This window comes from Eptesicus fuscus, chromosome 3 (genome assembly GCF_027574615.1).
Source record: "Eptesicus fuscus isolate TK198812 chromosome 3, DD_ASM_mEF_20220401, whole genome shotgun sequence".
NCBI lineage: Eukaryota > Metazoa > Chordata > Mammalia > Chiroptera > Vespertilionidae > Eptesicus > Eptesicus fuscus.
The window spans coordinates 68204534-68220338 of record NC_072475.1 but is presented as its reverse complement, the minus strand read 5'-3'; the positions used below and the strand labels follow the sequence as shown (position 1 = coordinate 68220338).

The 15805-nt window shown below is 41.9% G+C and overlaps 1 protein-coding gene and 1 pseudogene across 1 annotated transcript in view; both read left to right on the top strand.

Annotated features, from left to right (window-relative positions):
- NECTIN3 (nectin cell adhesion molecule 3) overlaps positions 1-2170 on the top strand; it is a 138214-nt gene extending 136044 nt beyond the window's left edge. The window contains exons 8-9 of the mRNA XM_054713989.1: positions 662-724; positions 1880-2170. Coding sequence (XP_054569964.1) covers positions 662-724; positions 1880-2059 — 243 coding nt within the window. The 3' untranslated portion in view covers positions 2060-2170. The remainder of the gene's footprint in view (positions 1-661; positions 725-1879) is intronic.
- Positions 2171-4288: 2118 nt separating this feature from the next.
- On the top strand, positions 4289-15219 carry LOC103290667 (40S ribosomal protein S25-like; annotated as a pseudogene).
- Positions 15220-15805: the final 586 nt, after the last annotated feature.

The following is a 15805-nucleotide window of genomic DNA, read 5'->3' as shown; positions in this document are numbered from 1 at the left end:
GAAGAGAAGGGTGACCATGTAAGCCATCTATAGAGAAATTAAAAAAAAAAAAAGACCTTTCATTAGCATCGCAAAACTACTTTTAAGTGATTTAAAATGGCACTCTTCCCTGAGAAAAGGTGAGAGACCTTCTGTGCTGAGTCCTCCTTGAAGTAAGGTGTAAACAAGTTTGCCTAAGAACTTCTGCAGCAGATGGTCTAAGTATCTTCTTCCTTCCAGAAGAAGTCTGGAGCCAGGAGAGAGAGAGAGAAAAAAAAAACTCTCAAGAAATGTAGCTGTTTTTCCCATCTTCATGTAGAGCATTTTGCTTAATTGGCAAACATTTCACAAGACATGGTTGCCTCTTATAAACCGCTCACCTGCCTCTGCCTGATTGCCCCTAACCACTCTGCCTGCCAGTCTGCTTGCCCCCAACTGCCCCCCCTGCCGACCAGGCCCCCAACTGCCCTCCCTTGCCAGTTTGATCGCCCCCAACTGCCCTCCCCACTGTCCTGCTTGCCCCCAACTGCCCTCCCTTGACAGTTTGATCGCCCCCAACTGCCCTGCTTGCCCCCAACTGGTGAATCTTATAAAAACAGGAGTCTTAGTGGTCTTGGTTGATCTGTTTTGCCATGTGCTTGGTGCTTTAAAGGGCAGACCTTTTTCTCTCTTCTTCCTCCAGACTGAACGCTTGCCTTTGCAGAGTCACTTCAAAGGAAGAGAGGTTGGCGGTCTCCAGCCCTCGGTGAGTAACACGGTCCTGCTGTTGAGGTCAGCCTGGGGGGAGCCGGTGGCCACCATACTTATCAAAGTATCATTTGATTTCTATGAGATATTATTTTATTCGCCTCTCTGATAGATCTAAGCATCTGCAGTATCAGTTTATAAAGTTCTTGTGCTTGCTTATCCCTCTTAGAAGTAACCAACTTTTATGAAACGAATAACCAGGTAGAGGCATCAGTTCTAGACAAAGAGCTCATCATGGGGTTCATTCTATAGTGTCAGCTGTGTAAGGAAGGAAGAAAGATAAATACAGGAGATTTTTTTTTTTTCACAGAGAGGAAGGGAGAGGGAGAGAGAGAAACATCAATGATGAGAGAGAATCATTGATTGGCTGCCTCCTGCATGCCCCACACTGGGGATCAAGCCTGCAACCCAGGCATGTGCCCTGACTGGGAATCAGACCATGACTTCCTAGTTCATGGGTTGACACTCAATCACTGAGCCGTACCAGTGAAGAGAAAAGAATACACAAATTTTTTATAGTATTTCTTATTCTCAGTATGTTGGGCATATGGTCAAAAACAAGTTCATTTTTCTGTGCGTCTTCCCTAACTACCCAGTGCTGAATCTTGAGGTTTCTTTTTAGATTTTGTTTTTTGTGTTTCATTGTTTTTGGTTGTTTGTCCCCCCAAAAATGTATACACACACTTGGAATAATTATAAAGGCAGTGTTTATTAAAATACATTTCATTTTTTAAATTGAGCCATCAGCTTTTAGAGTATGTATATATTTTGGGGGGAACACCCTGTATATCTCATGCATTCATTCTAAGCTTGAGCCATGCTGAGGGACACCTGAAGTTCGCAGCCTTCTTTTTCTCCAGTTTACCTTAACTGATACTAATTCCAAATTTCAAAACCTGGAACTGACTATAGTCTCCAGTCATTAGTCACAATTTTCTATTTAGGAGATACCACCAGTCTTGTTCAGGTATTGAAAGCAACAAAGGACTGGAAAATGAAAATTTGTTGAACTTTACCTTACCATTCAATAGTTTGTGGGATAAGGAACCAGGGACACAGACTGTAACGAGTTCTCTTCTTGCTTGTTTTTACTGAAGAGCTAGAAAAATGCCAACAGCTGTTCTGCTAATGTAAGCAATGTTTGAATTTTTAGAATGGACTAAATAGCAGGAGATTTGACTATGAAGATGAGAATCCAGTGGGGGAAGATGGAATTCAGCAGATGTACCCTCTCTACAACCAGATGTGCTACCAAGACCGGAGCCCTGGCAAACATCATCAGAGCAACGATCCCGAGAGAGTCTACATCAACCCCCGAGAGCATTACGTGTGACGGCTCTGCTTCTCGTGGGTGTTCTCCCGAATGTTATTCCCAGACTGGGGAGAGAAACCAAGGTCAATAGTTATTATTTTGCTCTCTCTCATATAAAACGGTCCCCCTCTAGGTATCAGAAGTCGTGATGAATGATTTGGGGCCAATGGCGAATTTCTTCCCTCCAGTAAGACTTCCTTCACCACCAGCTGTGTCTGTGACCTTGACTGCAGCTTTGTGTGTTTCTGTGTCGATGGTGTGATGGTGTTTAACTACTAACATCTGGCCTACAGTGGCATGTTCATTGTAAAGGAGAGCATCTGCCTGGGATGCCAGCAGCGATTCTCCAGAAAGAAAGGCCCCAGCTGGGAGTGTTAACCTCGCTGGGTCTCAGGCAGGCCAGCCTGCACATCTGTCAATCAAACGGGCAGAAAAAGGAGTTCAAAATCCATTTTACTAATTATTTAGTTGGAATTTGGCTTTCCCTGATATGCTTAATATGATCACAACACCTGTGTACAAATAAGAGGCCTGAGGAAAAAGGCAAAATTTGTTCTTTATCCATAAAACAACAACAAAGGGCAGTTTAAACCTTCAAGCATGTTGGTTGCTTTTAGACTCTTGCCATATTGTAATAGATGCTCCTTCTTGATCACTGAGGTCCCGAGGGGTGTATTTCCTGCCTAGTCTGCGTATCTGTCTAATGTTGATTAGCGGAGTGCTAACCAAGGACCGTCTCTTGCTCTGTCCCTGTTCCCACACTTCTGCTCTTTACTAGCCAGATTAGCTTACTTCTCACCTATTAAATTCTAAAGACCCTGTATAAACGGTGGACAGCCTTGAGCCTTTTTCCTCTTCTGTGGTATTGTATATGACAGGCTCAGCTTTCCCTCCTGAAACCTCTTTCAAACTAATCCCATGCACACAGGCCTTTACCCCCTCTGCATTCTTCAGACTACGTATTGTCCATGGTGTATCCACCTCAGAAAAGCGTGCTAGAAAATCACTGTGAAATAACTCCTGTTTTGAAATGGCAGGTGGAAAATTTGAAAACTGAAACAAAAGAGCCACTTCAATGTGGCATATGTGCCGAACCCACAAGTTGTCTTTGATCCCTCCTCCCCTGCGTTACCTGGTCAACAACAAGAATAAAGAGATGCTAAAACAAAAGCCAGTAATGTAGTGACCAACATACCAGTGTATCCTGCACCACTCTGGTGCCTGCCGGTGTTAGTCTTGAGTTTTCTCACTTCCCTTTGCCAACTTTTCCCTGCTGAGATTCAAGGTGGTAATTAGAGTGGGGTGAGCAGAGGAGGGAGCACAGGTACAAATGTCGATCAACCTCCCTCACAGTGTAAGGAAGCATGGTTTACTGTGGGTTCTGGAAGATTGGAGGTATGCCACTGACATAAAAAACACACCACTACAGACTTGTCATCTGTGAGGAAAGAGTGACATAGTGCTATAAAATATTACATATTTCCAACCTAAGCTTCAAGGGGGCGGGAGAATATTAACACAGATTTCTAATGAGATACCAACGATACCTTGTGATTCATGTAGGGCTGGCTCTAGTTTTTGCTCCTGTGTTTGTTTCCTTTCCTTAGTTTCCTTGGTCAGAGAAATCATCTGGTTGTTCTACAGCAGTAATACACTCCCCCAGTGGCCTGGGTGACCTATTATTCTGGGAGAAAATTCTCAGTGCTTTGGCTAGGTAATTAGCAATTTAAAAGTGATATGGGATCAAAGGGTAAATTCTAAGGCCCCTCAAGGCTGTATCACAGAGTTAGACTTTACTGCCCTTTGTAGCAAGGGGACACACAAAGGATAGATTTGATTTTATTGCGTGGAATCCCATCAGTGAGTTGGTGTAACTAAAGGTACAGGAATCCCTGCAATTAATTGTTTTCCAACAGAAACATGACTGTGGTCGGAGCTGTTCCTCCCAGGGAAGTGTTTTATAAAATCCTGGATGTTACAGAGGAGGAGATACTATGGAGCATCATCTCCTTCAGAAAGCAAAAAATGCCTCACACATGGGAGGCGGCTTCCAGGGTCCTGCAGGGAAGCAGGTTGTTGGATCAGTGTCTTAGAAGCTCACCTGGGGCCCAGGGGGCAATAGAGATGTCTTCATTTGCACAAGGGAAGGGAATTTGGAAGCACTGGGTTTGAGGTGCCCTTTGACTTGCTATAACATCTTCCCTACCAAGAAGAACCCACTGTTGCATTTGTAAGATTCTCAGTGTAGTTATGGAAAAGGAATTTCAGCATGTGGATACCTCCCTCACAGCCAGGCAGTTCGATATCCTTTTTGCTTCTCTGTCAGGTATGGTATTTCTTTAACAAATGGTAGATTTTATAGCTGTTAGCCCCTTGCATGGGTCACGTAAGCTGTATAATTGCATCCCATCTGTTCTCTCCAAATACTGAGTGGAATTGAAAGGAGCTTTAAAAGGGTTTGATCAACCAGCCCCCTCAACCAAAATATACCCTCCAAAATTAGCCTGTCAGTCTCCACATTTGGAGCCTAGACTGCTTGACGATGGCTATCTAAAATTGGAAGTTAGACTCTTAAAGGTCAGTGAGGGAGGCTTAGGGATGTAAGCCACAGCTGATACTGGAGGCTCTCCTGGTTTTACTAAAACACACTGAAACAGAAATGAACCCCAGAGCACTTACCCACTCATGGTACAGCTCTGCATTTCAAGGAGGAGTATGTGTGTCCATCCTAAACACACAGCTCTTGTGTGGGCCGCCCAGGCTCCAGGAGTGTGCACTGTTGCTACAGTAGCAGATAACCAGTTCTGCGCAGACCACACTACAGTCAAGCAGCTGGTCCACATAGGATTGGTCCATGTAATGGATGAGAATTTAGATTAATTCTTCAATGGTGATTTGTTCTGTCTTCTATAAGGGTTCCCCTATCCCTGACTTTGTATGTGTTCACATGTGTTCTAACTTTGAAGAAGTCCATGCTCTTTGGGGCATGTCATACAAAAGTCTTACCAGTGCTAGGTTTCCCTGTGACATGCCCATCGTAGATACTAAAGAAATGTGCCGTAAACTAAATTAACAGGTCCCCTCATTAATTTTTTATGGCCTTGTTTACTCATAGGGATAGTGTAGTTAGTCCATCTTTGAGAATGATTGCCTAAGTCCTCTTTAACAGTAATCTAAGATTTACTATTTGTTTCTCACTGTGCAGTCTTTCCCTGCTCTGTGCTGGTCTCCAGGTGCTATTCTTTACAGACAATAGACCTCTTATTTCCTGGAGGCATAGAGGATAGACCATTATACCAAGAACCAAAAGAACAGGTTCTACTACAAGCTTCACCCTTTCCTAGCCATGGAAATTTAGACAAGTCACTTAACAAGTCCAGGGCATCAGTTGCCCCTGACCATAAAGCAGAGATTATAACACCTTCCCTATCAGCAATATGGTGAGACTTATAACAATGGATGGACTATTTGTAAGTTCTCTTCAAGTGAAAATGCCTATGTCTCTATTATTGTTGCATGTTGAACCTTTGCAGCATTTTGAATACCATAGTGTCCCCAGGGAGAACCAGGTGGCAAATGAAAATTTCAGACCTGATTTGAGTACAAGGAAGACATTCCTTTTACTGTAGTAAATGTCATATAGAAACCTTGATACCTAGATTTTAGCCTTTCACGCTTTGCCTAGAATTGAAAGTACATGTTACCATGACCAGTAGTTGCTGTGGTTTTTCAAATTACTACTAATGACAGCTGCCGTTACTGAGTGTGTAGTATGTTCTGGATTCTAGGGCAAGAACCTTAAGTGAATCATCACACTGATTAGAACCAAACTCCTGTTTTGTTCCCTTTCCAGCAGCCCCTGTGGGGACAGAAAGGCCCACACTCCCACGCTGCACTCCCAGGGATCATGCTTATCATTGGTCTTCTTTCAAATCTGTTTTTGGGGAATGGTGTTAGAAAAGAGGGTTTTTGTTTTTGTTTTTAATTTTAAAGCTGAGTTATAAGAGGAAACATGGACAAAACCATAGAAATGTTTATTAAGATGACAGCAAGAACATACACTCATTTTTAGTTAGTTTTTGAACTTCTCAAAATGCTCAGACCCATTAGATTAACCATAGCAGCAAAAATAGCCAGTCTTATAAATAATTAAAACCACTCCATTTCAGTTGGTTCTGTTTTAGTGGCACAAACTTCTGACACCTCTTGCTCAACTTAGTTCATTGCTCTGTTTAGTTTGTTTCACCTTTATTGAACTCCCAGGGGTGGTGGCACTCTTATACTGGACAGCAAGAATGAAAGTTGGCTTTGGTGGGAAGCCAGAAGAAGAGGAAGGGTGTGAAGTAGAAATGTCACACAGTTCTGTGCTTCTCTTGTTCCTGTGCTTAACTGACAAAGTCTTTTGTCCTTGGCCTATTTGCAGATCTTATAAGAGAACCAGGGACTTCCAGTTCTTCTGTTAACTAAAAACTGCTTTTTGCAAGCCCATTCAACTGTAGATACGACTGGCTTAATCTTATGGCACCTGAAAAGGCATTTGTATTTCCTTCTTTAGAGAAAATTGTGGTAAGCTAGACTTGGCCAACTTGGCCACTTGCAATTATTTGCTTTTAGTGGCCTGTATGTAGTAAGTAGAGGTGGGTGAGGGCTGTAGATATTCTTCCCCCAAACCTAACACTGACATGAGGTTTTAGACCAATTTTTGCATCACCCATGTTTATAAGTAAGCAGGCACTAGAAGAGACATCCTGTAACAGTCAACCTGTCTTGTAAGCTTGAAAAAGTCCCAACTCTGTTCTATTAAGGAATCCAATAATATCTTAAATGAAGGGTTATTAGAAATGAATCCAATAATATTGAGGCAGACTCAGTGTTAGGCACCCAATTCCATTTAAATTCTAGACTCAGAATCTAGGGATCCCAGGGCTAGTGGGCTTGCTAGAGTCTCCCACCTGTTCGGGGAAGTGCTGGGGTGCCCTACAGTATTTGGGCCAATCCATGTACCTTTAACACCACCAGTTTGGCCATTGAAAATGATTACTCATTAACAAAGCCTATGGTGTGGAGCTACAGATAAAGCTCTTGTAGTAGCCTCTGAAGTGACTAGAGCAGGGGTGGGGAACACCTGGCCCGCGGGCAGGCTGTATAAGGCCCACAAAATCATTTGGTCTGGCACTAGGGTTGAGTTAATTAAATGTTTGACCAAATATAGCAGGCTAATTTTCAAGTGATAATGTTATAAGGCCTGCAAATGACGTTATAAATATCCAAATGGCCATGGGCAAAAAAAAAAAAAAAAAAAAAGATTTCCACCCCAGGACTAGAATTTTTCAAATGCTATATAACAACTTTTGGAGTGTGTCTTTCCAACTGGGATACTTCAAAGGTTAAATAACTACCCCTTTATTAAGACTAATTAACATATGCCCAAATAATTAAAATGCATAGAATGTAACAATTTGTTAAGGATTCCTCACACTAGGGTGAGGTAGATGTATTCACTGCTGTAAAGTCAGCCACCTGCTGAGTAGACTCTCACTGGCCTTTCTTCTTAGTGACAGCCTTTTCCTTCTTAGGGATTTGAGTGTGTGGTATGTGACAGGGAAAAAGGGCTACTTAACATTCGCATCTGAGTAAAAATTTGCTATTCACATATACGAGAGAACGCTTACAGGTACAAACATCTCACTATTTCAAGCCCATTTTATTATATTTGTTTTAACATCTCTAAAAAATGGTTAGAGGAGAAGGGAGGCCATGTTTACCTTGACAGCTATAATATGTAAAATATTAGGGTGTGGTGTTTTTTTTTACTCTATTTCTGATATTAAGATAGTTATTTTCTGCTCAAATTGCAATTTGGTTGTGGAGACAATGTAAAAAACTCATATCATACAAAGCATCTTTTTATTAGACATTATTGATTGAGACCATGATGTGGAATTGCCTTCTGTATCTCAGGGGGAAGAGAAACCACCAATGACAATTAAAGCGTTCTTCATTCCATAGGCTGGGAAAATTCCCTCCCATGGGTTTATTCTCCAGAATATTCTAATCAGTTTTGGGGAGCTAAGGCCATGATCTGTATCAAATTACATATCTCCCTGCACCAAGATGTGCTAGTTACAGTCTGTATCCTTCTGGCTGTGAGCTGTAGGGATAAATGCCTGGTTTCAGGGGAACAGAGGTTGTGACTATTTATGGCCAATGGTAACATCTCCATGAATCGATAGTGGGGAGGGCCCTGTCCTCTAAGTGTTCACACTCTGTAGCTGTGTCCTTTACAGTTGCCACTTGCAAGCGTTTTACACAGGAGTCATGTCAGTTGGACCCAAGGACATATACTCTTGAACTTTACATTATTATTGGGTTATAACTGCCAACCCAAACAATTTTCAATAAACAAAAAGCAGCATTCAGAGATACTTCAGTCTTTCCACCAATAGCTGCCCTCTTGGGTTTTTGTCCAGCACTACCATTAAAGACTTTATGATCAGGTTCCCTGTGGCCTAAATGGGGTATATTTATTACCATGGCCTGGGATTTAACTGTGAAAGTCGATTAGAGGAGATCTTGAGGGAAAGCCTCCCTGGGAATCCAGAACATTGGATTTTCTACACTGCTTTGGAACGGTGGCCTCTCCTGCTACAAAATATGCCTGACAGTCATGAGGAGATGTTTTATGTGTCCCCTCCAGAGGTCAGGAATGTACTTCAAACACAAACACTGTCCCTTAATAGCTCACAGTGGATTTATGATGCCCAGGATTGCACATGATTTTCCAAGTGAACGGGTTCCCTTGTTTTGGTTTTCTTTCTAATAATCACCAGTATTTTTTAAATCCACCCTACCACAGCTAAATGAAATTCCTCTCTTAAGCTATGTTGATGGCTCAGCGTCCATCGTGTTTTAACTACAGGCAGCAGTATTTTGCACTAAATGCACCAGATTGCACTTGCCCACACTGTGGCTTACTTATGCCTTTGCTTTTTCACATGGCCTTATGAGAAATGAATACATACATTCCCATCAACTGAGCACTTTAATACCCAGAAGCGCATTTGTCATCTTAGGTTTCATCGTGTATTTGAAATTCCAAGTCCTTTGTAAAAAAATGTTAAGTAGCTGGTATTGCTACTGGATCCTGGATTATTCCACTTGTCCATCCAGAAAAGTTCCTGTTTATCCTCTCCCTTCTGTTTCTATTTCTAAGCCAGTGCTCTAAGACATAACATCTGCTCCAGCCTGTTCACTCTCCATGTGGTCTTAACCTCTTCTTTACCTCTCAGTTTCACTCCTGGGAGTTAGTACTCTACCTCATAGGGGTTTTATGGAGGGTGAAAGAAGATGTTTAACAATTGTCTTCAAGAGAGAACTTACTTTTAAAGTGATTTTATAAAAAAAAAAAAAAAAAAAAACTTGGCTTAGAAATGAGAAACTCTATAGCTATTGTATTTTTTACTATTTCTGTATTGCTATTTTTATTTCTGAAAAGCAATTTCTGTCTGAATAGAGTCTCTACTCTGGTTCTTACTTTCTTCCTATTAACCCTTTCACACTGGAATTGTTCTCTCTACCTTATGCACACCGCGAATGATATACTTATGAAGCCAAAAGTAACTCTCCCACAACAAATCCACATACTTTTGCTTCCATTGCTAAACAAATTAATGTCTTCGGTAAAGATGCATCTGGCTCTGGACACAAGAAGTCAGAAGCAAATGAGGTCTCACTCTGGCCCTGGCAAGGTCTCACCCTGTGCCTTGGTTCTCCCCATAGTAACACTAGTTAGTTCTGTAATTTCATAGCACCTGGGGATTGTGAGTCCTGACTAATAAATGGTGAAACACATTTGCTTAGTACTGTATGAATGTGTTGTAAATATCAGGAGAGTCTTCAAGTAGAGTGTTCTAGTGTAGTGCAATTAAAAAAAAAAAAAAGGAGAAGAAGAAGAAGACTCACTTATTTTCAAAAGAAATGTTTTACTAATATGTTCTTTTTTTTAGTGAAAATTAGTTTCTAGTCATTTGAACTATTTGTCTTTTGATTTATAGGAGGAAATTAATAGTATATATTATTGCTTGTCAGAAAATACCCAAATTGTATTTTAAGTGTTAAAACTGAAGGGGTTGCCTAACAGTGTAGTGGCATAAGGAGGAGGATTCTAGCTCAATTGTTGCAAATATAGAAATAGATTTTGAAGATTGCATTATAAATAGTAGATGTTAATATGGTTGTTTTAGATATTCTTTATTTTTAAGTCACCAGAAATTGCCTTTTATTTTTACAGTTTTGAACTCTATGGTTCTTGACATATTTTGAATAAAGTTTTTATCAACTAAAATTTTTCATGTACATTATTCAATAAATCAATTGTGATTAAAACACATATAAAATTTAATAACCTAAGTACAGTGATTAAAATTTAAAATTCAAGATTCAAAGAACATCTTTCATAGAAATGGTAAGTTTTTATACAGGAGTCCTTATGCTGTTTTTTTAATAGCAAAAAGCTTTATAATGAAATAAGTGTTAATGTAGAAAAATTGAGAAATGGCAAAATAGAAAAATATACAGGAATCCCTTTGAAAAAATATTTTAATAATAGTAGCAAAAGTACTTTTATACATAAGCAGTATTGGAAATGTTTTTTAAAACGTAACAAATTACATGTTATTATAGTACTTTTAAAAAAATGTTTTTATTGATTTTGAGAGAGAGACAGATTTTTAGACAGAGGAAGTGAGATAGAACTTCAGCTCAGTGGATAGAACTTCAGTCTGCAGACTGAAGGGTCCCAGGTTCGATTTCAGTCAAGGGCACATGCCTGGGTTGCAGGGCTCGATCCCTAGTAGGGGGGCGTGCAGGAGGCAGCTGATCAATGATTCTCATCATTAATGTTTTTCTCTCTCCCTCTCCCTTCCTCTCTGAAATCAATAAAAATATATTTTAAAAAATTACTGAGATGCCATAAAATTCATCCTTTTAAAGTATAAAATTAAGTTGTTTTTAGTATATTCAGAGAATTGCGGAACCATCACACAATCAATTTTAGAATATTTTCATTTCCCCAAAATGAAATCTACTCTTATCCAATACTCAGCCCTCCACCCCCCTCCTCCCTGGCCCCTAGCAACCAGCAGTCTTTCTGTCTCTGTGGATTTACCTAGTTTAGACATTTCATATAAATGGAATCATATCCTATCTAATAAAAGATTAATATGCAAATTAACCATCACTCAGCTACACTCACAAGCCACGCCCACCAGCCAATCAGGAACGAGTATGCAAATTAACCCAACCAAGATGGCTGCGAACAGGAGGCTTGGGTTGCCCCGGCGATGGAGGAAGCCAAGCTTTCTGCACACCCTGGCCAGCCAAGGCCTCTACTCAAGGCTACAAAGTTTCAATTATAGAAGATAAATAAATCCCAGATACCAGGGCCTCTGCTTGGGTCGCCAGGGGGCATGGCCAGCCTGCAAACCACCACAGGCCCCTTGCCCAGGCTACCCCACACCCCAAGGGAACCCCCACCCTGATCCGGGACACCCTTCAGGGCAAACCAGCTGGCCCCAACCCATGCACCAGGCCTCTATCCTATCTAATAAAAGAGTAATATGCAAATTGACCATCACTCCAACACACAATATGTCTTCCCCCATGTGGTCAAAGATGGCTGCCCCCATGTGGACACAAGATGGCCACCACAAGATGGCCAGCAGGGGAGGGCAGGTGGGAGGGACCAGGCCTGCAAGGGAGGGCAGTTGGGGGCGATCAAGCCTGCAGGGAAGGGCAGTTGGGAGGGACCCAGGTCTGCAGGGGAGAGCAGTTAGGGGCAATCAGGCTGGCAGGGGAGCAGTTAGGCATCAATCAGGCTGGCAGGGGAGTGGTTAGGGGATGATCAGGCTGGCAGGTAGAAGTGGTTAGGGACAATCAGGAAGGCAGGCAGGTGAGCAGTTGGGAGCCAGCAGTCCTGGATTGTGAGAGGGATGTCCGACTGCCCGTTTAGGCCCGATCCTGGAGATCGGGCCTAAACGGGCAGTCGGACATCCCTGAGGGGTCCCAGATTGGAGAGGGTGCAGGTTGGGCTGAGGGACAACCCCCCCCCCCATTGCATGAATTTCATGCACCGGGCCTCTAGTATAATATGTGGTCCTTTGTGCCTGGCTTCTTTGACTTAGCATAATTCTTTCAAGGCTCATCCATGCAGTAATATCATTATTTTATGCCAAATAACATTCCATTGCATGGATATACCACATTTTATTCATTCATCAGTCCAGTTGTTTCAGTTTTGGAAGTAATTATGAATTATTATGACTAATACTGCTATACACATTCACATACAAGTCTTTGTGTGAATCTGTGTTTATTTCTCTTGCATTTATACCTAGGAATGGAATAGCTGGATCATATGGAAACCCTATGGCTTAGTCTTTCTGAAGAACTGTTATCTAAATCTGCTGCACCATTTTACATTCCCACAACAGTATAGGAGGGTTCCAGTTTTTCCACATTCTTAATAACACTTGTTATCTGTCTTTAGATTATTGCTATCCTAGTAAGAATGAAGTGCTATCGCCCTAACTGTTTTGGCTCAATGGATAGAGCGTCGGCCTGTGGACTGAAGGGTCCCAGGTTTGATTCTGGTCAAGGGCATGTACCTTGGTTGTGGGCACAATCACAGTAGGGGGTGTGCAGGAGGCAGCTGATCGATGTTTCTAACTCTCTATACCTCTCCCTCTCTGTAAAAAAATCAATAAAAATATATTAAAAAAACAAAAGAATGAAGTGCTATCTCATTGTTTCTTATTTCAATTTCCCTATAAAAAGAATGTGAGGCCCTCACTGGTGTGGCTCAATTGGTTGGGCATTGACCTGTGCACCAAAAGGTTGCTGGTTTGATTCTTTGTGAGGGCACATGCCCAGGTTTTGGGCTCAATTCTTGGTGAGAGGTGTGCAAGAGGCAGCCAATGGATGTTTTGCTCTCATATGGATGTTTCTCTTTCTCTACCTTCCTCTCCCTAAAAATCAATTTAAAATATTTAAAATAGCCCTAACTGGTTTGGCTCAGTGGATAGAGCGTCGGCCTGCAGACTCAAGGGTCCCAGGTTCGATTCCGGTCAAGGGCATGTACCTTGGTTGCAGGCACATCCCCAGTGGGGTGTGTGCAGGAGGCGACTGATTGATGTTTCTCTCTCATCGATGTTTCTAACTCTCTTTCCCTCTCCCTTCCTCTCTGTAAAAAAATAAATAAAATATATTTTTTAAAAAATATTTAAAATAAAAGAATGTGCTCACTGGATTAGACAAGAGACCTTGGTTTGCAGCATTTGCTGAGTTTCATGATAAAAATATTCACACCATGGCCAATTTTGAGCTCACCACAGGACAGCACTGAACCTAAAGTTGGAAGTTGTACAATTCACATTGCCAGTGGTGTCAGCTGACCAGCACATCACTGACGTCAAACATTTCTAACTGTGTATGTATGACATATAGCAATCAGGGAAGACAGCTCCCATCTTCAAGGCTATCATTGTTCTTCTCCTCCACTCCTATAACCAATCAATAGAAGGGAGAGTATCTGCCCCCTCCCATTATATTGTTAGACTTCCAAATAGCCTGTGGCTCTTTCTCAGCCATCATTACTTTAGAATCACAGCTACATTTCCACATGCACACTTCCCAGAATGTCAAAAACATATTGGAATAAAGTCAAAGCCTCATTAAAGAGACATGTTTGATTGTGATTTAGTCAAATTCATTTTTCAAAGAAATAAAGGGACACATACTTTGGTCTATCCAGAAGACTTCCTGGAAAATATATTTTAGCTGAGTGTTGAATGGATTTAAAATGTCCAGGTAAACAGAAGAGCAGACATTCTACACATATAAATGGGTTGTGCAAGAGTTCCAAGATGGGAATTAAAAAAAAAAAAAAAGTGGGAATGCTATGTCTCTGTTTAGAGATGCAATTGTGAACTCTTGCAATCAGGTATTTTCCCTGTTTCTTCTCCCAAGAGGTTTTGGGGAAAGCCTTAAGTTTAGATTTGTGTTTTCACCAAAAAGGACAACATAGGGGAAAGAAAAATTTTCCTTCCATAGCCCTTGAAATTGCTACAAAAAGGCTCTAGAGATATTAGATAGTGACTCATCCACAAAATAAGTCTACTATGTTTCCAAATTGGTATTAGTTCATGAACTGTGTTTAATAACCCATGGTCTTATCCACAATCTCCTGGGCCTCACCTGACTTTTTTTCCAATCCTCACCTGAGGATATATTTCCATTGATTTTTATAGAGAGTGGAAGGGAGCGGGAGAGACAGAGAGAGAGAAACATCCATGTGAGAGATACACATTGATTGGTTGCCTCCTGCACACACCCCGACCAGGGCCGGGGATCGATCCTGCAACTGAGGTACATGCCCTTGACCAGGAATTGAACTGGGACCCTTCAGTCCTTGGGCCAACATTCTATCCACTGAACAAAATCGGCTAGGTCTCCCCTTACTTTTTTTAAACTTCTTCCTTTCTACTGATAATAAAGCCCAAAGCTGCTGTGTAAGGACTAACGCTTTTGACTTGTATTTATCAGTACAAATCAAAGCAAAGAAATAAGCAGCTTTGCTGGGCAGAAGTGGTCATCATGTTGCTCTGCTCAGTGAAGCAAGGGTGGAGCCATTCATTGCTCACGACTCCCAGTTGCTACTTTTACAGCTTGGCATTTCCTACGTAGCAATGCATAAGGCCTCTCCGGCTGACATCTTGGTGAGGCAGCATCACATCCCTGCTCTCCAAGTCCCGCAATGCTGCCCAAGGACTATAAGAAGATGCTGGAAAGATGGCCAAGAAAGACAAAGACCCCGTGAACAATCTGGGGGCAAGGCCAAAAAGAAGAAGTGGTCCAAGGGCAAAGTTCGGGACAAGCTCAATAACTTGGTCTCATTTGACAAAGCAACATGTGACAGCCTCTGTAAGGAAGTTCCCAACTACAAGCTTACAACCCCAGCTGTGGTCTCCGAGAGGCTGAAGATCCGCGGCTCCTTGGCCAGAGCAGCCCTTCAGGAGCTCCTTAGTAAAGGACTTATTAAACTAGTCTCAAAGCACAGAGCTCACGTGATTTACACCAGAAACACCAAAGATGGGGATGCCCCAGCTGCTGGAGAAGATGCATGAACAACAGATTTCACCAGATGTATGTTTTGAAAAATGAACCTTTATTAAATAAGAGAGAGAGAGAAAGAGAGAGAGAGAGAGAGAAATACATAAGGCAAAGTGACTTGAAGAATCTGTGACTTCTTTGTAACTCTTTTTGTTCTTTTGTTCGCTAGAGAGAAAGCAAAGCCTTTTCTAAAATGCAGAGGACATTCTAGCATAAATGTCACCTGCTGTGATTGATGCTGACTTCCTGGGCTTCCTGGCATGTTCCTGCTTTCCAAAGTCAGACCTGCTTTCCAAAATCTGTTCCGTCATACCGGCGTTCTGTGAACTCAGCGGTTCTCAGACCTGAGCTTGCATTAGAATCACCCAGAGAGCTCATTATGCCACAGACTTCTGGGTTTCACCCTGAGAGTTTCGGACCCAGTGGGCTGCTGTTCTGGGGACCCCTGCTATCTACACCGCTCTCTGCAGGCCAAGCCCCTTTGGTTGCTACTCTCCCTTTGCTGTTCATTTGGAAACTCGTGTCCGCCTGGCTTGCTTCAGGCATGACACACTTGCCCTCTTATTTTGGGGTCCTATCATTTGGGGTCGTAACCTATTG